Genomic DNA, 26518 nt, shown 5'->3' with positions numbered 1-26518 from the left:
TACAATTAGTTCAACAGCTCTCAGTTTCTTCAAGGATGAAGAATACAATGTGTTCCTTTGTAAGAGGTTTTAAAGGTCAGCTGAATAACATTATAATTTTTGAGTTTTGTGAGAAGAACCAAACTCTCACAGTTACAGTACAGTTTAGTGACCTAATATTGCATGTCAGAAGAAAAACATATCATGAACATTCATCCTGCAAAACTTATTTTCTAAAATTAAAAAATAAAATAAGGGGGTTGTTTTTATTATTATTATTATTTATTTGGGTAAATGTGCACATTTGGAAACAACAGAAACGGAGATATATTCTCTCCTGACGAATAATTACAATGATAATAGAGGAGCCATTTAATCTTGTTTACAAAAAGAGAGAGAGAAAAAAAGCACAAAGATAGAGCAGCTTAAGAAACTTTCTCCAGAAACTGTTATTATTTTTATTATTATTATTATTATTATTATTTTTACCAAGATCTGTTGAAAACAAACTGAACAGGAAGTAAACATGGGCGACTAGCAGATATGCTGTTTTCAATTCTCTCTCTCCCAATTAGGATATCCGAGTTGAAGTACGAATGTCAATAATATAAAATAATAAAAAGCAAGCATTAGGTCTTATTAGGGGGGTTATTGTGATCTTGTCGGGGGGGAAGGGTCTACAAGGAAGGGATAACTATGAGAGTCATAATCATTTCATCACTAGACCTTGAAGTCATCAGGATTAGAAGAAATACCGATCAAATGAGTATACTATGGAAAATTGTGCAATATGATTTAGGCGACTAGAAGCTAAAACTAAATTGTACTGATGAGTTCACCTGACTTGACTTGACATGAACATCGAGGGAGTAGATTTGCTTGAGACATTTGTGGGGATGTCAAATGTGCCCACTCCCCCGTCCCCCACACATATTCATAATTCATAAACAGAGATATTTAATTTTTATTTTGTTATTATTTGTATTTGTATTTTTTTCTGAGAATCGACTGGTCTCCTACACTTAAACAGTTTCCATATTTTACATGCTGTTCACCTCTCCGGGGATTTTCGAAAACTAAAAACCAATTTTTTATTTATTTTATATTTTATTTTATTACCTCTGTTAAAGGAGCTTCTTAAAGTCATAAATACCCATATTTGGACATGGCAATAAGGCCTACCGGATGGATGAGGTCACCTGGCTGCATCAGAAAACTGCCTGCAGGAGACCATTCCTTCAGTTTTGCTTGAGACGGAGGAAGGAATTGCTGTATTATATTTTAAAGGCTTAGAAGGATTAAAAAGCAGAAGGATTTACAAGACTTTTAGCGTGTTGAATGGCGTGTGCAAGGATTGTGCGCCTCGGAGTTACCATTATTCTTTGTCAGGTAAATTAAGATTATAGTATTTATTGTCGAGTAACATGCCGAAAATAGTTGCGCAGTTTGGGACAATGAAGTCTACAAACTGTTGTGTTGTTGTTGTTCTTTTCTCGCTCTCATTTTTGTTTTGTTTTGACTGGTCAGGTAACGGTATCGCCGTGTGGATATGCGGAGGGGTCGACATGTACACCTGGGTTTGAGTCGGACGTATTCGTTTTTAAAGTGCACAGAGATCACCTTCACATGGGAAAAAGATTAGGAAGAGGTATTATGTTTTCAAATCTCATTAAAGATGTTTACGTATTCAAATTTCTAAACAAAGCAAAGTAAACTCCAACCCGCTTTAGTTAAGTTTGTTTGTTATGTTTCATGCTAACTTCTACGTTAAATCTGGTCTCACCTTAAGTTTGATGTTGTGGCTCGTGTTTCATCTATGTTGTCGAATGTATGACATTTATTTAACTGGACCTGATAAAATTAATATTTCAATTCGTAAAACACTCTCTGTGCTTTAACCCGTTAACGTTACGCTTTCTTTATTATTAATAACGTAAGTCAATTCATTCCCTGGTTTCTGTTGCAGGTAAATTAAATGTAGTCTTTCCTGGTGTGGCAAATCACACCAGAGGAAGTGCAAAATTGTTGTTTTCTATTTTATCTTTGGATGAACCCACACAGTTAAAGTTAAAAGTTAAACCAATTTTAGATCTCCCATATGTCAGGGTGGGAGGTCAGGAGTTAATTCAAAGTCTGAAATTAATGTTTAAGTGCTTACTGACTCATGGTATTTCAGAGACTTTGGAGGTGTTGAAACTAGGGTTGCAAAATTATGGGAATTTTTAAGACCGGAAACTTAACATGGCAATTAATGGGTTATAGGTAAAATAAGTTTATAATGTCTTGTTACACAATGTTGTTATAAACAAATCACTGACTGAACAAAGCATAGACTGGAACAAACATTTAGGGGAGATAAAGAAAACAGAAGTCTAAAAATTACTCTTCCCCACACACAATCCCCTTTTGTCACCTAAGTTGGGGTATTACGCAATATTACGCAAAACTGTAATATTGCACAGTATTACTGTTAGCAGAATTTCAAATAATGATTTTCTGTTTAAATATACTTTACTCTTCAGTGTCACATGATTCTTCAAAAATCATTCTTCAGAAATCATTGTAATATGCTTATTAATTTATAATTTTAGAAACGCTTTTACAGGATAAAGAAATTACAGTAAGAGGAGACTGAGTGCACGAGACGTGTGTTCCTGTAGAGCATTACTGTGATTTTATTTGTGTATATCTTTATTGTTTGAATTTTTGATTTAGAGTTTAAACTGTATTTACTATATAGCCTACAGTGATTACAAATTTATTAAAACAAGTTTCTTTAAGGTTTTTAACCAATTTTGTAAGGTTTGTGCCACTGCTGCTCTTAACTAACAGTATGTTGGTATTAGTAATTATCCAAAAAAATTTAGCTTTCTATATTGGCTAGACCTCCAATATGCGTAAGCTTTTTAGTAACAGTAGTAAGCCATTTTTAATCCAATAATATAATTATTGCTGTTATCTGTGAAAGAAAGGCAGAAAAAAGTATTTTTATAGTGTTTGTTTTTTTAATTCAGATACCATTTAGTCAAAACGTACAGAAACAATGCCAGCACGCATGTGAGCTGTTATCAAAGGCAAAGGAGGCCATTTTTCTTATCATGTGAATAAATGCTGTTTAGTTGTTTCAGTTTGTTATTTGTCCAAAAATTACATTTTTAGAAACTTTTTTTTTTTTTTGACCGATTCCTAAAATATTTGTTTTGTCTTGACAGGTGGTCTAATAAATTTAGCACTGTATGTTTTCATAGCATTCACATTTGTTTTAAGGACATTGAGCAGAATGTGGAATAGTGTCAGTAAAATTAAAATAAAGAAAATAGGGGTTTTAATCCGATTAATCAAAAAAATAATCGTCCAACTAATATATTATGAAAATAATTGTTAGTTGCCGTCCTATTTTAATGCAGTTGTTTTGCAAGTAGTGTCACATCTGTTGTTTTTCCCCTTAGTCAGGTTTAAAGATTGTGTGTGATTTTAATTTTTTTTGGTTTCAACACTTTCAAACCACTAATGGATGTACAGTCTGCTGTTGCGAAACCTTTGTATTATAGCAGGATGGTGTTTGTTTAAATGAATTATGCTATGTAGTTTTGGTAAAAGGATTGACACAGTCAGCATTATTCTGAAGTTGTAGGACATAAAGCATGCCTGTTAGCCTATACCACATGTGAAACATTGGACTTTTTATTGCAAGTTCTGTATTATGCCAGGGGATGCAGTGCTTCCCAAATTTTCTTGTTGTCTTGGGTACCCTCAAAGGCCCATCAGTAGCTAAGATTCCATCCACATTATGCAAATTTTGGGATATTGCTTAAACTCCGAATTGAAATGTGCATAAAAAACAACAACAAAAAACATTTGTGCTTAATTTTTTTTTAATCGAATAAGAAGCGTAAATAAACAGTGATAATGTATAAACACATTTACAGAACTGCCCAAAAAACTCCCTGAGTTTGCCTCAATATATGTGATTGGTGCACTGTTAGAGCAGTTATCCAGTCCCATCACACACCTTCTCAAGTGTTATTTTAATTATTTTCAAATGCCTGAGCCAAAGTCAATCACCAAAATGACTTGGTACAATCACCTCCCATAACTATCCCACATGACTGCATTCCCAAACATCGGGATGGATGAAAACATAGACCTAGCTAGTCAGACTCCAAAACCCCATAATCAAATCCGGTTTGTTCTTTCAAACAAATACAGGGCAGTTAAATTGCTGATTATGCCTTTGATTATGAATGAAGGAATCACTTAAACAGTCAATATTGTGGCTGGAAAAACATTTAGCAAGTTGCTTCACCCTCATGCTTAAAGCAACATCTATTAGTTTATTGGTTTGAAACAGTTGATCTATTGAATGTGTTGTGAAGAAGTGAGGCTGTACCACTGCAAGTGTCATAAATTGCCTTTTTTTTTTTCTTTACCTGCCTCAGTTATTTTCAATAACTGCGATGGAAGAAAAAGAACCCACTTTCAGTCCGTTGACAAGTGGTTTGATGTGAATACGGATGGGACTGTAATGCTGCAGAGGCAAGTGACTCTTCACGAAGGCCAAAAGGTGTTTTCCGTGCATGCCTGGGACTACAGTGGCAAGAAGCACACTGTTTCCGTCAAAGTTGAGCGTATCCACCATCATATGAGGCATCACATGGATACGTTCACTAACATCTACTCTCAAGAGGTACAAACACATTTCATGCAAGAAACTACTGTGCAATACAGTGCAAGCCTGACCTCTACTGGACACTTCAGTTTTTATGTATGGTACTTTACTGTGGTACTTTAAATGGATATTTCTATTTAGTCTATTAGTATAAACATATTAAGCTCACGAAAATCTACATTGAGGCATTTTTGGTGAACAATATATAGTTTTCAGTACAATAAGTTATATTTAAGTAAAATGTAGCTATCACACAATAAGATTTTAATTTAGATGACAAAAGATTTCAGTCTGCATGTGCTTAATGGGTAAATTTTTGTACCCTTTAAGCACACCCCTATTCCCAATAATTTCACGTCTTTTATTAAAACAATTTTTTTTGTTTTAAACCACCTTTTTAAAGATCAAATAACAAGTGTCAAAAATCAAATGACAAAAACCAATAAACTAGCCTCATCATGAAGCCTCTTATTAAATTGATGTCAACTTATTTATGTTCTCTTATGCCTGAATTACACTACATGATTTTTGCCCCATTTTTCCATAAATTTACACTCTGGAGAAGTTGATGCTAGTTGCCAAAGGTCAGAGCCAGTCTGCAGATTTGATTTGACTGATTCCATAGAAAATTGTGTTGTGTATGATGGAACAGACTGAGGTTTTTTTTTTTTTTTTTTCAGACTTTGATTCCATCAAGTCAGAGAATATCAAACACGTTTGATATTTCCAGCCAGTTTTAGAACACACGTTGTTTTCATTTGTCATTTATCCCCTAGCAACAATGCGCAGGTTTATGCTTGAGCTTATTGTGAATGGAACAATTTAAAAGTATGATTAGTATTCGGTTATATGATTATTATTTAGGTTATGTTCAAGTTCAAGTTACTTTATTTATACCCGAAGGTAGATTTTGTTTGCAGTAGAGTCCTCATACACACATAGGAAACAGAGCACTTAGCTCTTTTCACAAATTTAGACACATACACTTTTCAAATAAATGAGCAGAATAATATCACAATAGACTCATGTCTAATAAGCAAATCACTCAAATTAGTGTCTAGGACTTAAGTCAACTGAATAGGTACTTAACCTTCTAATTAGTGTCTAGGACTTAAGTCAACTGAATAGGTACTTAACCTTCTTGCAGGCACATTCATCCACAAAAAGACTCTAGAACAGTATCTAACAGGACTTACAGCTTTAGTTTGAGCAATGACTGGATCCAGGGTCCCCAACATATCCAACAGGGTCCGGTTAAACCGTTTGGGTTGAGGATCACCCTGTGGATGGTTTGGCATTCTACAGGATTTCTCCACTCCCAACAGGTCAAACAATTCCTGAATGAGCCTGCTCTCGAAATCACGTCCCTGGTTCGAGTGCATACATCTAGGCAGTCTGTAATGAATAAAATACTTCTCCCACAATACTTTTGCAACTGTGGACGCCTTCTGTTCCTTAGTTGGAAATGCTTGCGCATACCTTGTGTAGTGGTCGGTGATGACTAAGACATTGCCAATGTTCTTGGAGTCTGGCTCAATGGACAAAAAATCTATATATAAAAGAACCATAGGTCCCTCACTGGATAAGTGTAACAATGGTGCAACTCTCTTTGGCAGGATCTTCCTCTGGACACATCTGGCACATGTTTGGCAGTACTTCTCCACCTCCATCTTCATTCATGGCCAGTAAAATATCTCTCTTACCAAGCCACAAGTCTTGTCAAACCCCAAGTGTCCAGAATCATCATGAAGTGACCTGAGAACTACATCATGGAACTGCCGGGGCAAGCACAATTGCTTACGACTGGGTTTGCCTGGGGCTTGAGTGCATCGAAACACTCCATTCTCCATTACTAATCTTACCCACTTTCTCATCATCAAGGGAAGGTCCTTGTGAGATTCCCTGTTGACCCTGGACAAATCTCCTCCTTTAAGAGCCTTCCATATCTCTCCAAGACAAGGATCCTCCTGCTGAGCCCATGACAGATCTGCAGAACTCAGTTTTGGAATCATAGAAGTATCCAGAGTGGCTAAATTGCAGTAAGCTTTGGGGACTGATTTAAAAGATCCTCCCAATGACATGACAATCCTACTGGCAGTTGTGAAGCAGTTTGACATGTCTTGCACTGGCAGCTTACACAGGGATCTCACTCCAGAGCATGATATATTAGTCCACTCCTGGTCGTTCACTTCCCCATGAGGACGATGAGCATCGGCATCAATATTTTGTCTTCCAAGGCCTGTACTTGAGACTGAAGTCGTAGGCAGAAAGAGCCACCAACCACCTATGTCGCGCAGCATCCAGTTTGGCTGTGGTCAGATTGTAAGTTAGCGGATTGTTGTCCGTCTGCACTTCAAACTTTGCTCCGTACAGGTAATCATGTAGCTTGTCAACAACAGCCCACTTTAATGCCAAGAACTCAAGTTTGTGGACTGGATAGTTTCTTTCAGAAGGCATCAAGCTTCTGCTGATAAAGGCTATAGGCCTCAACCCCTGTCCTTGGTCTGATACAGCACCCCGCCCAACCCTTCATAGCAGGCATCAACATGTAAGTCGTACGGGAGCTGAGAATTAGCAAAGACCAACACAGGAGCCTAGGTAAGTCTCACCTTCAACCCACTGAAAGCAGCTTCACAAGCATCTACAGTCCATCTACTTCCAAATGGATCCAAAGCTTTATCCAAGGCTTCATATACAACTCTGTCTGGGTTGTCTCCAGCCTTGATGTGTAAAATTTGTAACTTTTTTGCTCATCTTGGGACTCGGGAGTGCAACCAGTGTTGAAGTGGCCTCATATGAAGCAACACTGTCCAGCCTCTGAAGGAACTCAGGCAGTTCAGCATTGACTAGGCATGCTCGCTGGTGAGACGTGCCATCATACTCGACGAGTCTAACTCCATACCGAGATTCTCTGCACAGGGGAAAGCTTGTTTTTCTCTCGGTTGACCATAACTGACTGAGGTGCCGGAGCACCAAGTCCCTGTGATCACACAACTCCTCTCGGGCCACCTACCAGAGTGAGGCAAGGGCTAGGGCTGTGACGGTGGCTGATTTTTATATATTTATATGTATGCACATGTCTATGAAATCAGCCCAGCACTGTCTCACTCATCTAACACATCCAATTTAACTCGTCAGTTCGTGTATATTTGAGCACTTCTGTCAATGAACGCTGCCTGCAAAACACTAAAATAAATATCAAAGAAATAATGCAGTTAAACAAGAGAGTATCCTAAATAAGAAAGTTAAATACACCCTCTCTAACGGACCCTCTCTGATGGGTGACATGAATGCAGATGACTCACGTGCACTACCGCGGTAGCAACCAACCACCGCAGTGATGCGTTTGTCACGGCAACCGTCACAGCCCTAGCAAGGGCGCCCTCCGCGACCTTCGTGAAGACACGTGGGGACAGGGAGAGCCCAAAGGGGAGGACCTTGTACTGCCACACCTGACTCTCGAATGCACATCATAGAAAATGGTCTGTGGCAAGGGAGGATCGAGACATAAAAGTATGTGTCTTTTAGGTCGATTGCTGAACGCATTTGATAATGCATTTCTGCATTTAGATCTTGAATGGGAGCCTGTGCAGGTCCCGATTCAAGACTTGCAGACTCTGCTCGAGGGACTGGCTCAATTGAATCCTTCGCCAGCAGGACAGCAATCTCCTCGTGCAAGACAGAGGTGTCCCGGATTGCCACCGAAGTCTCGAGAACGCCATTGAAGTTGGGAGGTCTCCGGGCGAACGGAATCGTGTAACCGAGTCGGACCATCCAAATGAGCCAGCATGACGGGTTGGCCAGTGCAAGCCATGCTCACAAACTCCGTACCACCAAAGGGACAGTCGACATACCCGCAGTGGTGCAGCGATGGGAAGTTGTCATATGGCCCGGAAAACATTGCGTTCTGAGTCATCACAGCCACACTCCCCGTGTTCCTGGAGGAACTGGCCAGAAACGCGTGGAGAGGTGTTGAATTTCCAAACCGCAACCTCTTGACCCCTGGCGAAAGGGGGCATCGTGGGTGTGAATGAGGAGGCAGTGTGTCACTCATCGCCAACCCCTGAGCCTTGCAACTTGGAGGAAAGGGAAACTGCTCTTTCATTGAAAAAGTGGGTGCCGCCGGCGGTTGGACAGCGGTGGAACAGAAAGAAAAATAAACAGAGGATTCTCCACCCGGCCCTCCTCCGGGGGAAGGAGTGGCACTGTCTCCACCAGCTCCTGAAGAGCAGTCTCCCACATCTCTGAGTTGCCCATGTCAAGGCCGCTTACTCGTCTTCTTAGAGGACTTTACAGTCAGAAGTGACAGGGGGGCGCCGCTCTCCTGCGAGGGGCTTGACGTGCCAGCCTTGAAGAACTCTCAGCACAGGGCGGAGCTGATGTGGATGACGCAGGAGGGCGCCAACACGATGGGCAGGCTGAGGCACGGGGGCAGCCAGAGGATCACGTCGGGGCAAAATGCACTGTATGGCCTCAGTCTGCTGTTGTTCTGCCTTGAACTTTTTGGGCACAGCACCTGAAGTCTCTGGCAGGCTGAAGGAAGTGAGTTGTCTCCACGAGGAAAACCACACTTTACCGTTTCTCCCAATCCACTCTGATACAGGATCTTATAAACCCTCCTCCCCTTCAGTGGAAGCTTGAGAGGATTATGAGGGTGCCACAACAAAATCAGGATCTAACTCTCCAGCTGCACAATCATTTCTAAACCTTTGGTACAAGTCTTTTTGATGTTGCTGTTATGCTCCATATACAAGCCAGAAACTACGTTTTTTTTGCACAGTCCTATCTAAAGGGTTAATGGTCCCACCTAGTGATCAACCATAAATATTAAAAATGTTACCTCTTCCCAACAGGGAAAACCACCAATAATGTAGAATGCATGATTATATGGTATCATGACTTTGCAATCAAAAAATTTAATTATAATGGAAGTCAATGGGGCAAAACCAGCCCCTAACAACAAATGATTGTTACAAATGTAAAATTAAAATCTAATGCTGCACAAATACTTACAATTCATCAAGCCAATGTTGTAACTAATCTTTGACATGCCCAAGACTGTGATAAAAGGTAAAAAAATATCCAGTCCACAACCACTTTTTATATTGAAAATAAGGATGTTTTCATCCACAAACATAATGAAAGGGTAGTAAATTTGCCCACAGTGTACGGTTGAGTTTTTTAAAAAATTTCAAAATAAGTTGTCACCAAAAACCATTCTATTTGCTCAAACACAGAGAAAGTTGTGAGCAAAATACAACTCAACTTTACCCCCCTAGTGGACGAAAACGTCCCTAACAACGCATAAGGGTATTGCGGCCCACAAATTTTGCTCCTCATATATTAATACTGTTTTTACCAGAACAATTTTAGTAGTTAAAACTGTAAAAGTTAAAAGTTGCCTTTGCCAAGTACAGAAATCACCAAATGCCTAAATGTTTTTCATGTTCACTAATACTGAAGTGTTCTGCCTTTAACTGTAAATACATTTTTTGTTGTTCAGCATCTTTTACTAAAATATTTATCTAATAATTTTAGAAGGAATTGCCCTCTGATCAGGTCCTGACTTTTCCAAAATCTTCAACGGGAGCAAAGAGAGCAAAGAGAGATTGGGTTATACCTCCATTCCAAGTACCAGAGAATAGCAGAGGTCCGTTCCCAATGAAGCTGGTCCAGGTGAGTGGAAATCATTAAAGGACATGTTTAAAATTAGACTGATGTGAGAGAGGTTTGTTTGTCACTGACTGTTGCTTTCTGTGTTTAGATAAAGTCAAATTTTGACAAGGAAACTCAAATGCAATACAGCATCACAGGTGAAGGGGCGAATGAGAACCCAAAGGGAATTTTCATTATTGATAAATTATCAGGGAATCTCTTTGTGACTCAACCACTTGACAGGGAAAAAAAAGCTTCATACGGAGTAAGTGATCTTTTTTAGTCTCTTAAACATTTAAAATCAACATTTAGTTATTGGTATATTTAAGCATTGAACTGTCTGATCACTCTTTATTCTTTGAAAACTGTCTTCTTTTAATCTGATTTATTTTCATGTGTTTGCATGACACCTTGCATTTTAAATGTACATATCTAAATTTCTTTAAAGAGACTCATTCAGTAACATGCCCAAATTTATTGTAATTTCTTTAGCTTATAGCTTATGCTAGAGCTGATGTGAGTAATATAGAAGAAAAACCATTGGAAATTGTCATCAACGTGATGGACCAAAATGATAATAAGCCTGTGTTTACTCAAAATCCTTTTAATGGACATGTTCATGAAGCTGCTGGAAAAGGTAGGTGTATTGTGTGGTTTCTCAATAAAATGGCTTTCAGCTCAATGAAATGGCTTGCCTCTGCAGCTTTTACCACCTAATTAATCCATATTCTCTCACCAAAGGTTATGAGTTTATGACCGTCACAGCCACTGATGCAGATGACCCAAACACGTACAATGGTATAGTAAGATATTCGATTGTCAGTCAAGAGCCACAATTTCCAAAACCGAACATGTTTTATATCAACATTTTATCTGGAACCATACAAGTCCAAGAACCAGGCATAGACCGAGAGGTGAGAAGTGACATTAATTACTCTCAAAGTGGTGATAAAATGACTTGATGTAAACAAACTCATCAGTTATCTTCCTTTTCAGCAATGGCCCAGATATACTTTGTTAATTGTGGCTGCTGACATGGAAGGAGAAGGATTAGCAACCACTGGCACAGCCGTTATTACAATTACTGACAGCAATGATAACCCACCAGAGTTTGATCATAATTTGGTAATGTATATTTATGTATTAGAATGTTCTACTATACCATTTATAGGTGTTTGAACTCCTTAATACTTAATGCATACCATACATCTCCTTATTTTTAGCACACCGTATCCGTCCCGGAGAATGAATTTGGGGCTATAGTGGCCAAACTTACAGTTACTGATGGAGATGAAGTTGGGTCACCTGCCTGGTCAACCAAGTATCGGATTATTACTGGTGACAAGGGTGGGTTTTTCAATGTCAGTACTGGACCCAGCCAGCTGGAGGGCATCCTCACCACTGTAAAGGTACTTGTATTGCCCTTATGTCTGTCCAGTGAATTAATTGTGATGACATGCCTTAGTAAAAGACACTTTCTTTTCTATTTAGCCCCTGGACTTTGAGAAGACCAAGCAATACGTTCTGTCTGTGGTTGTTGAGAATGTTGTTCCTTTTGTTGGTTCTTTGCCCACTTCCACTGCCACAGTCACTGTCAATGTACAAGATGTAAATGAGCCTCCCGAGTTTAATCCAAAGGAGAAGGTTATTTTCAAACCTGAAGATACACCAGTTGATACTGTTTTGGTTCCTTATACAGCCACTGATCCAGATACCGGAAGATCACAGAAGATAACGTAAGAAATATATGTGTGTGTGTGTGTGTGTGTGTGTGTGTGTGTGTGTGTATATATATATATATATATATATATATATATATATATATATATATATATATATATATATATATATATATATATATATATATATATATATATATATATATTCTGACTGATTTATATAGAGGCTCCCAGGTCTTATAGTTAACAAAACTATAACTCCAATAGATACAGCATTTGATATACTGTTCGTAATTTCAAAAAACGTATTTTTATTTAACCTTAACCTAGCCTAGCCTCACTTCACTAGTATAACTACTGAGAACCACCTTAGCAATTGTCTAGCAGCTCCCTAGCAAGGCCAATATTCTGCCCACTATCAAAAAATTTCAGTAGTTCAAAAAGGCTCATTAAACCAACATTAAGTTGTTCTTGATAAACATTTCTAGGTTTAACCTGTGTTTGTTTTTTTGTGTGTATTTTTTCAGGTATAAAATGGATGTTGACGATGCTGGCTGGCTAAGTGTGTCTCCAGAGACTGGAGAGATTAAAGTGAGGAACCTTATGGATCGAGAATCTGCCTATGTCAAAGATGGCAAATACAGAGCTATCATATTGGCCATGGATGATGATGGTAATTTTTTTTTTTAGGTGGATGGAATTCTTTCAAAATAGCCTTTTTCTAATATGTTTGTGCTTGTGTGCAGCAACATCTCCAGCGACCGGCACAGGAACCTTGGTAATTGAATTGGAGAATGTAAATGACAACGCTCCTATTATTAATGAAGGGAATATAAAAATGTGTAATCGTGGATCATCTCCAATTCTTCTATCTATAACGGACAAAGATGGACCTCCTTTTGGTGCACCCTTTAGCGTCGAGACCCAAGGAGAAACCAGTAAAAACTGGTCCACCTCGATGAGTGACACATGTGAGCAATTCCAAGTGTTTTAAGAAATTCAACTCATTCTTTCACATTAAAACAGCTGCCTGGTTGACACGTCTAACTATTACAATTTGCCCATTTTAGCAACTGGTGTTTTTCTGCAACTCAAGTCTACTTTGGAGCAAGGGGACTATAATGTAGTTCTGAGAGTTTATGATCTACACAGGCTATATCAGGACAGCTACATTCACGCAACTGTGTGTGACTGCAAAGGAGATGAAGTGCAATGTATTGGGGGGGTGGCATTATCTGGAGCTCTTGGAATCCCAGCAGCAATCTTGGTTCTCCTGCGTATGTAGTTTCTCTCATGCGTTTTTGTGTCCTAATCTTTGAAGTCAAATCAAATGAGGCTAAAGAAATGAATTGTAGCTGGTTTATTTGGTTGTCATCGTCAATGCAGTGGGCATACCATAACTGTGTGCTCTCTATAATGTTCATTTAAGCAAATGTATATGTGCATCTCAATAAATTAGAATGTAATGGAAAATAATGTAATGCACATAGACTGAAGTAGTTTAAGTCTTTGGTTCTTTTAATTGTGATTATTTTGGCTCATATTTAACAAAAACCCACTTATCCACACAAATTAGAATATGGTGACATGCCATTCAGCTAATCAACTCAAAACACTTTCAAAGGCTTCCTGAGTCTTTAAAATGTTCTCTCAGTTTGGTTGACAAGGCTAAGCCAATCATGGGGAAGACTCCTGATCTGACAGTTTGTTCAGAAGACAATCATTGACACCCATCACAAGGAGGGTAAGCCACAAACATTCATTGCCAAAGAAACTTGCTGTTCAAAGAGTGCTGTATCCAAGCATGTTAACAGATAGTTGAGTGGAAGGAAAAAGTGTGGAAGAAAAAGATGCACAACCAAACTAAATAACTGCAGCATTATGAGGATTGTCAAGCAAAATCTGTTCTAGAATTTGAGTGAACTACACAAGGAATGGACTAAGGCTGGGGTCAAGGCATCAAGAGCCACCACACACAGACGTGTTAAACAATTTGCTGAACCAAAGACAGCATCAGAGGTGTCTTACCTGGGCTAAGGAGAAGAAGAACTGGACTGTTGCCGAGTGGTCCAAGTTTTGTATTTTATTTGGAAACCAACGTCCTAGAGTCTGGAGGAAGGGTGGAAAAGCTCATAGCCCAAGTTGCTTGAAGTCCAGTGTTAAGTTTCCACAGTATGTGATGATTTGGGATGAAATGGTTTGGGATGAAATTGCCGGCAGCCATATCACCCTGGAGCCCAAGACCGGTTTCCCACTGAAGCTAAGCAGGGCTGAGCCTGGTCAGTACCTAGATGGGAGACCTCCTGAGAAAGCTAAGTTGCTGCTGGAAGAGGTGCTAGTGAGGCCAGCAGGGGGTGCTCACCCTGTGGTCTGTGTGGGTCCTAGCGCCCCAGTGTAGTGATGGGGACACTATACTGTCAACAAGCACTGTCCTTCGGATGAGCCGTTAAACCGAGGTCCTGACTCTCTGTGGTCATTAAAAATCGCAGGATGTCTTTCGAAAAGAGTAGAGGTGTGACCTCGACATCCTGGCTAAATTCGCCCATTAGCCTATGACCATCATGGCCTCCTAACAGTCCCCATATCTGCTGATTGGCTTCATCTCTCTGTCTCCTCTCCACCAATAAGCTGGTGTGTGGTGGGCGTTCAGGCGCAATATGGCTGCCGTCGCATCATCCAGGTGGATGCTGCACACTGGTGGTGGATGAGGAGATACCCCCCTGACAATGTAAGCGCTTTGAGTGCCTAGAAAAGCGCTATATAAATGTAATGAATAATTATTATTAAATGCCATCTGCTGGTGTTGGTCCATTGTGTTTTTTGAAAGTCACTGCACCCGTTTATTAAGCAGTTTTGGAGCACTTCATGCTTCCTTCTGTTGACCAGCTTTTTTGTAGATGCTGATTTCATTTTCCAGCAGGATTTGGCACCTGCCCAAACTGCCAAACGCTCCAAAAGTTGGTTAAATGACCATTGTGTTGCTGTGCTTGACCGGCCAGCAAACTCACCAGACCCAAACCCCATAAAAAATCTATGGAGTATTGTCAAGAGGACAATGAGAAACAAGAGACCAAGAGCTTGTTCAAATACTGAGGTGAAAACCATTGTCAAAGAAGCCTGGGCTTCCATACCACCTCAGCAGTGCCACAAACTGATCACATCAAAGCCACGCTGAATTGAGGTAGTGATTAAAGCAAAAAGAGCCCCTACTAACTATTGAGTACATGTACAGTGAATTATTATTATATTTAAACTTTTTATTTTTTTATTTTTTTTTAATATATATATTATTGGTCTTATGAAGTATTCTAATTTTTTGAGATTGTGAATTGGTGGGTTTTGGTTAAATGTGAGCCAAAATCATCACAATTAAAAGAACCAAAGACTTAAACTACTGTACTTCAGTCTGTGTGCGTTGCATTTATTTAATACACGAGTTTTACAATTTGAGTTTAATTACTGAAATTAACTTTTACACGACATTCTAATTTGAGATGCACCTATAGCTAGTCTCCCAGGTGTTGTGTACATACAGATGGTTGGTGTATATAAACTATACTGCAGAAATGGAGTCATGTGTTAAAATGCTATTCCAAACATTTTCAATGTTTGAACTAAACTCATTCCTTAAGATCAAGATCAGTCAGATTTTCTATCTTTGTTCCTTTTGTTTATTCCTTATTACTACTGAATTTTCTTTTAAGTGTGCTGTTGAAAGTTATGCGTTCCTTGTACCACAGTGCTCGTTCTTCTTCTGCTTTTGTTCCTGAGGAGGAAAAGGAGTACCGAAAAAGAACCCCTCCTTCCTGAAGATGATTTAAGAGACAATATCTACTATTATGATGAGGAAGGTGGTGGAGAAGACGATCAGGTTGGTTGTAATTTGAGAAACAGTTTTTGTAGTACTTTGCATTGACTTAATGTTGATAGCTTGATGATGTGAGGGTAATGTTGTTTGAGACTATATACTGACCTTCTGCATGCTTTGTAGCAGTTAGATTAGTCTTTGCAGTTCTTTCATATTAGACACCCTTTCTGCACAGGATTATGATTTGAGTGTGTTGCATCGTGGCTTGGACAACAGACCTGAAGTGTTCCGAAATGATGTGGTGCCCACTTTCCTGTCAGCACCTCAGTATAGACCACGGCCAGGCAATCCTGAGGAGATTGGGAAATTCATTGATGATGTAAGTGATCTGTTACTGTCTTAAAGGATTGATTCACTTCAGAATAAATATTTCCCAATAATTTACTTATTACCCCCATGTCATCATTAATGTTTATGTCTGTCTTCAGAAATTACGTTTTTGAGGAAAACATTCCAGGACTTTTCTCCATATAATGGACTTCAATGGTGTGCAATGTACTGAAGGTTAAAATTGCCATTTCAGTGCAGCCTCGATGAAGTAAGGGTCTTATCTAGCGAAATTATCAGTCATTTTCTAAATTTTTATTTTATTTTTTACTGCAAATGCTCATCTTGCTCTAGCTCTGCTTGCTCATGCGTGTCTTCACGCATTACGTAGTCACATTGGAAACATCACACTAGGTTAGCTCTTCATCTGTGTACTTAGGTAGCTAGGAAGAAAAACAAATTTTTTCCTACTTAAAAATTGTCAGACATAGTTTAACCTGTATTGTAAAGGGTGTTTGACTTTTGCACGTTCGCTTCACAAACACTGGGTTGGTGCTTCCACCTACATCATGCTATGTGATTATGTAATCTGTCAGGTTGAGCTAGTGCAAGACAAGCATTTGCAATTTAAAAAGTGTGTTTATATATGCATTTATATATTACTTACTAATTTTGCTAGACAAGACCCTTATTCCTCAGCTGGGATCATGTAGATTGTGCCAGTTTGAACCTTCAATCCGTTGAGCACCATTGAAGTCCGTTATATGCAGAAAAATCCTGGAACATTTGCCTCAAAAACCTTAATTTCTTTTTGACTGAAGAAACACAGACATAAACATCTTGGATGACATGGGGTGGGGGGGTGTAAATTATCGGAATTGTCCTGGAAGTGAACTAATCCTTTAGAATCTGTTTCATATATTTTTTTATAACAAGGTGTATGTATGGCAATAACACAAGTCTTTGTACCACAGAATCTGAAGGCTGCAGATAACGATCCCACAGCTCCCCCATACGACTCCCTCCTGGTGTTTGATCATGAAGGAGACTCTGATGTGGGTTCACTCAGCTCCCTCAACTCTTCCAGCTCAGGACAGGACCAAGACTATGACTTCCTCAGTGAGTGGGGCCCACGCTTTAAGAAGCTGTCAGACATGTTTGGAGGAGAGGATTAAGACCCCATTTTTCATGATATTTTATTCAGATTTGAAATATAAACTCATGAGACATGTGGCTTTCAACCCATTACTTTTCTAGATTGCTCCAGGACTCATTTCATGTATTGTTATTTCAAATAAAAAAATATTTAAGAGTGGTAAAAAAAAAAAAAATTCAAGGCACTTCAGTGTCTATAACTTTTAATATTTTTGAGCATTTCTAAATCTGGTTGATTAAAAGTGAAGGCCAAAGGGTCTTCTTTCTAAAGACACCACAATTATATTTGTAACACACTGAAGTAGGAAACTATTACAATTGTAAGTTAGGTAGAGCACTTTCAGCTGTGAGCCCATAACGGGGGTTCAGTTTAACAGGTTAAAAGTGCAAAAACATGACAATGTTGTACTTCTATTTATTGATTCCATACTATGTTTAAAGTTGGAACTGAAATAATTGCACTGTTCTGGCATCGTCCTTAACAAAAATATTATTTTACTTGAAGTGAAGAGCTTGAAGTGTTCTTTTTATGGGTGCAGTCTTAGGAGGAACATGCCTTTTTTCCTCTCTCTCCTCCTCGTCCCCTTTTTTAAATGAAGCTCCCAACTGAAAAGAAAATATTTGCTCTGATTGCTCAGTAGGTAAAAAGCTATAATATGGCTTACGATGTGTGTCCAAAGCAGTTAAACTGTGTATTTAATGTAATGCTCTCTGAAAAATTATTATTCTTTCAATGTTTTGCTACCTTTTTGTTAACTTTGGCTCAAAGATTGATCTGATGAATGAATGATACAGTAAATTTAAAAGCACTGATTTTTCAAAAACCTTTTGTATGATATTTTTAGATGTCTTATTTCTATCCATTTTATTTTTCTTTGCCTCAGTTGCAAGAATGTTGACTGATTCAGCCATTGTTTTACAATGCATATTTTATTAAATTACTTTTACTCTTTTTGTTCGTTTACATCTTACACTATACTCAAACATGGAATAATCTTAGTTTTGACCAACTTTTAAAATTATTGTTACTCTGTAATTATTCTGTAAAAGGATACCAGATAAGATGTAACTAAAACTGTGTATCGAACAAGAAAAAACGCATGATTCCAGTTTTAGTGTTAGAAGCACGTTTTTCATACTGAGATGGAGGTATTCGAATTTGGGATTTTCTGCAGCATAGCCTTGTAAAGCTAGTTATTACATTCTCTTCAATGATTTCAAGGCAGTGTAACTTCAATTTAGTCTCACTATACCTATATACAGTTTTCAGAGTTATTGCCCCCTTGGTAAATATATGCAAAGAAAGCTGTAAAAATTTATCTGCATTGTTTGTCCATTTAAATTTGTATAAATTCACAAAAAAATCCATCCTTTTATTAAAGTAAAACAAATGAAAGTGGTGGGGAAATTATGAAATGTTTTTATTGCACATCAGTGACTAGGAACATTAAATTGTCCAGCCATGGCTCTTTCACAGGAGTATAAATATAAGTCAACAAAAAGGACAAATTCCATGAATCATCACTCACAAATGAGTAAAACCAAAGAATATAGTTCTGATATGTAGCAAAAAAATTGTTAAGCTCTGCAAATAGAGATGTTACGAATATGCTCCAAATATGCCTGGAAGAGAATGTGTCTATACCAGAGTATGTGAGCGGAGTGGAAGCAGAGCGTGGAGTGGAGCGGTGTGATTTTGACAGGAGCGAGGAGCGGATTTTTTAAAAGTCGGAGCGTTGTGGTTTTCACTCGCTCCAAGAGCGCTCCACCACCGCTCCATCACGAGTACAATTCATGCCAACAGCCCGTAATATAACTGCATATTTAGCAAGTATTCACGTTAAACATATTTAACTCTAGCTTGATACAGATGGATCTCTCAAATCAGAAGGTAACAGTGACGACAATAGTCGAAGCATGATTTAAACAGTTACAGCACATTCACACGCAATCGCTTTCCCAATAATGCATTCAAAGAAATGTAATCTTACAGTGTTACTTCATCTGTATCTGATTTTGAATGAGCAGAAATCTGTAAGAAAAGCATTGATCTGTAGATAAAATAAAAATGTACTGTTACTGTCATCACAAAAAAAATTTGCACAGCAGAATACAGTAATTATATTAATGCTGACATCCATGTTATTAGTTTGGCATGTGGTAGGAAAAAAAAGTTTGCACACAATAGCCTAAACCACTTTGAAACTCTCCTGTTATTTTTTTATTATTATTTTAATATAGGATGCGTTATGAACACAACATTTCAAACATACTGAAATACTTTAGCCACGGAGCGAAGGCGGAGCGGTGTTTCTGGTATCACTGAGCGCAGAGTGGAGCGGGAGCGGGAAATTGTGAACCCGGAGCAGAGCTGGAGCGGAGCTGGAGTGGAGTGATTATTAAATGTTCTGAGCGCGGAGGGGAAATTGTTGCCGCTCCACTCCGCTCACATACTCTGGTCTATACTGTTTTAATCCAAGGCAAGAAGGATCACAACTACTCGCCGACACTCTGACCCCTTCTAGTGCCCTCAGCTGAATAGTGCAATTTATCAACTGCTAATATGTCATAGTGGCCTGTGTGAAACTATGATGCTTTGACCACCAGCTTGGTCAAGACTTGAAATGCAATGCTATATTTTAATGTACACAAAGAAAGAAATAAAATAAGTTATTTATTTATAGTTTTATTTACTCTATAAGTTTAGAGTTTCCTTTGAAACAATTTTCACTTAGAAATTAATAGTAAATTTCACAAATAATTACAAGATGAGAAATCTTAAACTGAATCATGATTTATTCAGCACTGACTAATGAACAGAGAGCTGTTTGAGAAATACAAGGCTGTAACACAGTAAATTACCAATTAGAAATGAGCTACAGTGTGAAATCACTATCGCACATGAGCACCACCCTCCTGAAGGTCAAAATATAACGAATGAGTGATGGGTGTATAGATAAACCCCACACACAAAAAATATATATTTGTTTCCAGTTTTATTTGCAGTTTTACACTGAACAAAATTCAAAACGCTCTTTCATATGAGAACCAAAGGTTGTACAGTACTTTGTGCTTGACATTAATCAAAAGGTTCTGGGATATTGCATTTGTTAATTTGTAGCAAATATGAGAAGGTTATAAAAGTTTGAGACAGCACAGAAAAACAGATTTAACAGATGTTAATATAAATGTGTTACAAGGCTACCTTGTCGCCCCTATGCAACAGAAAAAAGTGCAAGTTGAACATATTAGTCTTTAAATTAGTCTTTAAATGTAATTTGCATTAAAATTAAGATTTTAAGTGAAGTGTTTGTTGTTGGAACTATACAATGACACGAAATAAATATCAAATGAGATTTAAAAATAAGATAAACTCCAAGTTTAAATTAGCCTGAGAAAAGTAACAAGTAATCTGTCTCCTGATTCAGTTGTTATTTATATACATTAGTTTAAAACATTTTGCTTGTTTGTTTGTTTGGGCTTGTTATTTATTAATTTAACGCTCTGGTGCTGTTTATTTGGGAGTCACACTTGTGTTTTTCATGGTCAAAAGTGACTGAACACCTAAAATGAAACTTTTTATTTTTATTTTCAGTGAAATCAATGAAATATATTTTTGTTTGCTAATATTGTTTATACTTTTTTTCTTTTGTATTTTGAGAGAATGTCATGGTTCTATTTAATATTTATGCGGTATGACCAAACATTATCCCCAATGAAAATAATGATTAAAAAATTTAATAGTTTTCTATTTCTTTTCAATTGGCAGTATTTCATGTTAAAATAGAAACAATGCCTTGAAAATGCAAATTATGAAGACAGATTATTTCCATCTGGTGAAAAAAAAAACTTCTGAAATGCTATGGTCTCTAGTTGTTTTTAGACAAAAATACATATTTTTATTAAGTTGTGGATTTATATTTATATTTTGGCATTCTCAAAGACAACTTTTTTTAAAGGTTTATATATATATATATATATATATATATATATATATATATATATATATATATATATAAAATACATTTTATAACGCATAACGTCAAAATTAAACAAAAGTATAACAAATATGGACAGGAATGCTTTATCAGAGGTTAATCAATCTGTTTTTAACCTCTTATTTGAGTCTTCTGGCTCAGTTGTGCCATACTGTAACAGCCACATCCATTCATTTGTGTGTAATAGTGTTGTGTGTGTGTGTCTGTTTTGTACTCTTGTAGTCTTAGATAGTCATCCCTTCCTTGGTGTCTGTGTTTTTACTCAATTGTGGCTAAATGATTGATATTATTTTAAGTATTTGAAAAATATGCTTTATGTTAGTCACACTAGTTAATTTTATCTTCATATTTCCCATTCATTTCCAATGGCCACAAACAACAAAAGTGTTACAACCTTTTATGAAAATTTGAACAGCTAATTTTAACTCATATATTTATTTTTTCACATAGTGGCTTCCATAAACGTTGGCAAGTTTCATACAATTCATACAAAAGTAGCATTTTTTTAAAATATCAAAACAGGGTTTTTTTTTCAGTCTAAAATAACCCAACAATAGTCAAGTCACCTTTATTTATATCGCACTTTAAACAAAAAGGATTGCATCAAATCAACTGAACAACATTAATTAGGAAAACAGTGTGTCAATAATGCAAAGTGACAGTTAAAGGCAGTTCATCATTGAATTCAGTGATGTCATCTCAGTTCAGTTTAAATCATTTGCAATCATTTGCGATCAAGTCAACGATATCGCTGTAGATGAAGTGACCCCAACTAAGCAAGCCAGAGGTGACAGCGGCAAGGAACCGAAACTCCATCAGTGACAGAATGGAGAAAAAACCTTGGGAGAAGCTAGGCTCAGTTGGGGGGCCAGTTATCCTCTGACCAGACGAAACCAGTAGTTCAATTCCAGGCTGCAGCAAAGTCAGATTGTGCAGAAGAATCATCTGTTTCCTGTGGTCTTGTCCTGGTGGTCATCTGAGACAAGGTCTTTACAGGGGATCTGTATCTGGGGCTCAAGTTGTCCTGGTCTCCACTGTCTTTCAGGGTTGTAGATGTTCTTTCTAGGTGCTGATCCACCATCTGGTCTGGATACGTACTGCATCCGGGTGACTGCAGTGACCCTCTGATCTGGATACAGACTGGATTTGGTGGCTACGGTGACCTCGGAATAATTGAGAAACAGACAAATATTAGCGTAGATGCCATTCTTCTAATGATGTAGCAAGTACATAGGGTGTTATGTGAAGTGTTTCCGGTTCCGGCTTACCTAATTAATGCAGCCTAAAAATCCTTTTACGCATTTGAATATTAAAAGCATATTAGTATGTTATGTGTAAGCCAGGTTAAAGAGATGGGTCTTTAATCTAGATATAAACTAAAAAATGTGTGTCTGCCTCTCGAACAATGTTAGGTAGGTAATTCCAGAGTTTAGGCGACAAATAGGAAAAGGATCTGCCGCCCACCATTGTTTTTGATATTCTAGGTATTATCAAATTGTCCGAGTTTTGAGAACGTAGCGGACGTAGAGGATTATAATGTAAAAGGAGCTCATTCAAATACTGAGGTGCTAAACCATTCAGGGCTTTATAAGTAATAAGCAATATTTTAAAATCTATACAATGTTTGATTTGGGAGCCAGTGCAGTGTTGACAGGACCGGGCTAATATGGTCATACTTGCTGGTTCTAGTAAGAACTCTTGCTGCTGCATTTTGGACTAGCTGTAGTTTGTTTACTAAGAGTGCAGAACAACCACCCAATAAAGCATTACAATAATCTAACCTTGAGGTCATAAATGCATGGATTAACATTTCTGCATTTGACATTGAGAGTATAGGCCATAATTTAGATATATATTTGAGATGGAAAAATGCAGTTTTACAAATGCTAGAAACGTGGCTTTTTGAGGAAAGATTGCGATCAAATAGCACACCTAGGTTCCTAACTGATGACGAAAAATTGACAGAGCAGCCATCAAGTCTTAGACAGTGTTCTAGGTTATTACATGTAGCGTTTTTAGGTCCTATAATTAACACCTCTGTTTTTTCAGAATTTAGCAGTAAGAAATTATTCGTCATCCAGTTTTTATATCGACTATGCATTCCATTAGTTTTTCAAATTGGTGTATTTCACAGTGCCGCGAAGAAATATAGAGCTGAGTATCATCAGCATAACAGTGAAAGCTAACACCATGTTTCCTGATTATATCTCCCAAGGGTAACATATAAAGCGTGAAGAGTAGCGGCCCTAGTACTGAGCCTTGAGGTACTCCATACTGCACTTGTGATCGATATGATACATCTTCATTCACTGCTACGAACTGATGGCGGTCATATAAGTATGATTTAAACCATGCTAATGCACTTCCATTAATGCCAACAAAGTGTTCAAGTCTATGCAAAAGAATGTTGTAGTCAATTGTGTCAAACGCAATACTAAGATTCAATAAAACTAATGGAGAGATACAACCACAATCAGATGATAAGAGCAGGTCATTTGTAACTCTAAGGAGAGCAGTCTCAGTGCTATGATACGTTCTAAATCCTGACTGGAAATCCTCACATATACCTCTAGAGCAAGTACCGAACAGGATAGGGTTTTTTTTTCTCCATTTTTCAGAAGCAGTCGTTTGTTTGGCATAGGCCTTATGGGCTAAATCTCGCAGTTGTTGGGTGGACATAGTCCATGGGCAAGCCAGATCCCACAAGTGGTGACTCACTGTTGGGTACATGTATGGGAGGAACACAGTTTTGAAGTTTAAGTCAGTTAAGTCGTCTTCCATTCCTGGCTCATTCCGTATTTAAGTCAAGTTCATCTTTTAGATCGTCTCTTTGTTGGCCCAGGGCACTGATTTCAGCCAGAGAACTTTGCAGGTGGCCTTCGCAGGCCTTGGACTTGGCATCTCTCTCTTTGAGTTCCGTCTATTTTCTCCTCAGGAGAGCCTCAGCTTGCTGAAGTTTTTTACTCGGTTACCCTCTGGTGCCCTTTTCCCACTACTTTCGGCATGTTGTGCCTAGATGGAGATCAGTTAAGGCTTTCTGGAAACTCTATATTTCCTCCCGCAGGTCTGGGTCCTTTTTGTCTGCCGTCCTGTGCTGGTGCTGAGTCTCTGACGTGAGCTGGTCCAGTTGACTTTGAGTAAGCACCAGGTTTCTCTGAGCCTCCTCAGCCTGGACCTTCAGCGCTGCTGCTTCCTGTTCCATGTGGGAGATGCTTGCTTTACCTGAATGAGGAGGTTGCGGGCTAGAGGCCCAATGATCTTGGTGAGATCTTTGTAGCTGCGTAGTCTTGTGTAGGTCTCTAGGCAAACAAAACAGAACAAAATGAAAAACCAACAAACCAACGAATCAAAACACAGAGAGAGAGATAGAGGAGAGATGAGATTTAAGCCTTGACTGCTGTTAGGCGGTATGACAGGGCCTACTGAGTAGAGGGCGCTGCTGGGTCATAACATCTAGTGTGTCAGCCTTGCTTGGATAGCAGTACCTTACAGATTGAGGAGAAACCTGATTTGGGGGTTTCGCTAGCTGGATGGGGCAGTATTCTATGGCCTAGGTTTAGTGATGGATTGAGATTATCCAGTTGGGATCTCGTGGAATCTCACTGTGATCTGCTGTAGAGTAAATTCACTTAATAAGCACTAGAGGGAGTGCTACCTATAGGTAAACACAAATGGCTAGAATACAGAAATAAAGGTAAAAATAGAGGTAAAGTGAGATAAAACGGAACAAACAAAAATAAAATAAAATGATAAAAGTAATAAACGTCCCTTATGTCCCTGCTGTTTCAAACCTTTTGAGTTCGCAATGAAGTCAGCTTTTTAGCAATTATAAAGGGAGCATTCTTTGTGTGTGTTTGTGTGTTTTTTTTTTTTTTTTGGTTAATCCATTTAGAATTTGGCTAAATTACATCTAGCAGTCCTTACCACCAGTACAAAGAGTGAAAGTTTTTTTTTTCTTTTTCTTCATGGCTTAGTATGTATCAGGAGAACAATGGCAGAAAATAGACTGTGAATTTTGTGTTTTTCTATTATAAAGTATTTCTAATCAGTTTTGTGAAGATCTAAGTGATGTGCGGATCTGTTATTCAGGTGTGTGTTTACCATTTTGGGGGCCCAAAGCAAAGTCAAGAGCATACAGGACACAATGCATTTGCATGGTTAACATCACTACTGCTTATATGGCATATGCATATATTTTTGGCTTCAAAGATGCAGATGTTAAGGTTACAATGTTACCTGTCATACTGTAACATGCTTTGTGTGTGCTAATACAAAATACAATTATTTTTAAGGGATAGTTCCTGTTTTAATGTTTTTACAATACATGTAAGCGATGCAAATGTTAAACAAAAAAATTCCATGTCTTTTTTTAAAGGTTAACATAAACCTGGAGTAGCTACTTCAGTAATTTGGATACTGTTTTGACAGGTAACTAGCAGAAATTAGTAGTATTGTAAACAGCCACATTTGTAGAAAAAAATAGGAAATCTAGCACAAAGATAGAGGACAGTGTAAACTTATACTATATCAAATTTGATGTCTCTAAAACTCTCCCACTACCTAAGCTCACATTTCGCACTTATGTTAATGTTAATTATTCTATTATTTTATTCTATTTTCCCCTGCCGATTCCTTGAGAGGGCTATATGCCAACTCCATGAATGCTAAATGTGGTCAGTTTGAAAGTTTCTTCTTCTTCCTCTTTTTTACAACATTAGCTAAAATGATACACAATGAACTGGATCAAACAACAACAACAGTTTGATATACGAAGACACTAAGTTAGAGAATTATCAACTAAATTCTCAACATGAACAAAACTTTGTTGAAAACCATGTTGTACACAATCTAATGCCCTGTGTTGCCAGATTCATACTGTAGTTTGCACTTTTTTTTAGCAAGTAAAAGGCCTTTTTGTATAGTTTTAAAAACATACCCCTGCAGGTCGTGGCACACCTCTTTTTTGCTGTGAAATATTTACTGATTATTATAATGTAAATGTAAGACTAACTTTTACATTGTTAGAAATATTTCAAGATGAATACTTTCTGGACTAAAGCAACATCCTTACCCATACATCTTTTCATTTTCTGTATCTATCTGTATTTTTATGCTCTACTGTTAGTGTTATCTGTATTCACTGAGTGTCTGAGAGTAAGGCAGTTTCAATTCTCTGTATTGTATGTGCTGTACATGTGGAAGAATTCACAATAAAGCAGACCTAACTTTAAAAAAATATGTATCAAAT

The 26518-nt window shown here is 37.9% G+C and overlaps 1 protein-coding gene across 2 annotated transcripts; it reads left to right on the top strand.

Annotated features, from left to right (window-relative positions):
• Positions 1-1199: 1199 nt before the first annotated feature.
• Positions 1200-18226, top strand: LOC113051299 (B-cadherin). 2 transcript variants are annotated; one of them, XM_026214910.1, is made up of 16 exons: positions 1200-1368; positions 1507-1627; positions 4419-4666; positions 10190-10324; positions 10413-10568; positions 10796-10940; positions 11045-11217; positions 11300-11428; positions 11527-11712; positions 11795-12039; positions 12510-12655; positions 12729-12953; positions 13053-13259; positions 15723-15853; positions 16026-16169; positions 17092-18226. In XM_026214910.1, exons 1-16 carry the CDS (start codon positions 1318-1320, stop codon positions 17290-17292), a joined length of 2643 nt encoding a protein of 880 aa, XP_026070695.1. In that variant the 5' UTR covers positions 1200-1317; the 3' UTR covers positions 17293-18226. The 2 variants fall into 2 exon arrangements, with proteins under 2 accessions (XP_026070695.1, XP_026070693.1); XM_026214908.1 differs by having other exon boundaries at positions 10187-10324.
• Positions 18227-26518: the final 8292 nt, after the last annotated feature.

Source organism: Carassius auratus, chromosome 32, assembly GCF_003368295.1.
Source record: "Carassius auratus strain Wakin chromosome 32, ASM336829v1, whole genome shotgun sequence".
Lineage (NCBI taxonomy): Eukaryota > Metazoa > Chordata > Actinopteri > Cypriniformes > Cyprinidae > Carassius > Carassius auratus.
Note: the sequence above shows the minus strand (reverse complement) of the source record. Positions and strands in the feature narration are given on the sequence as shown.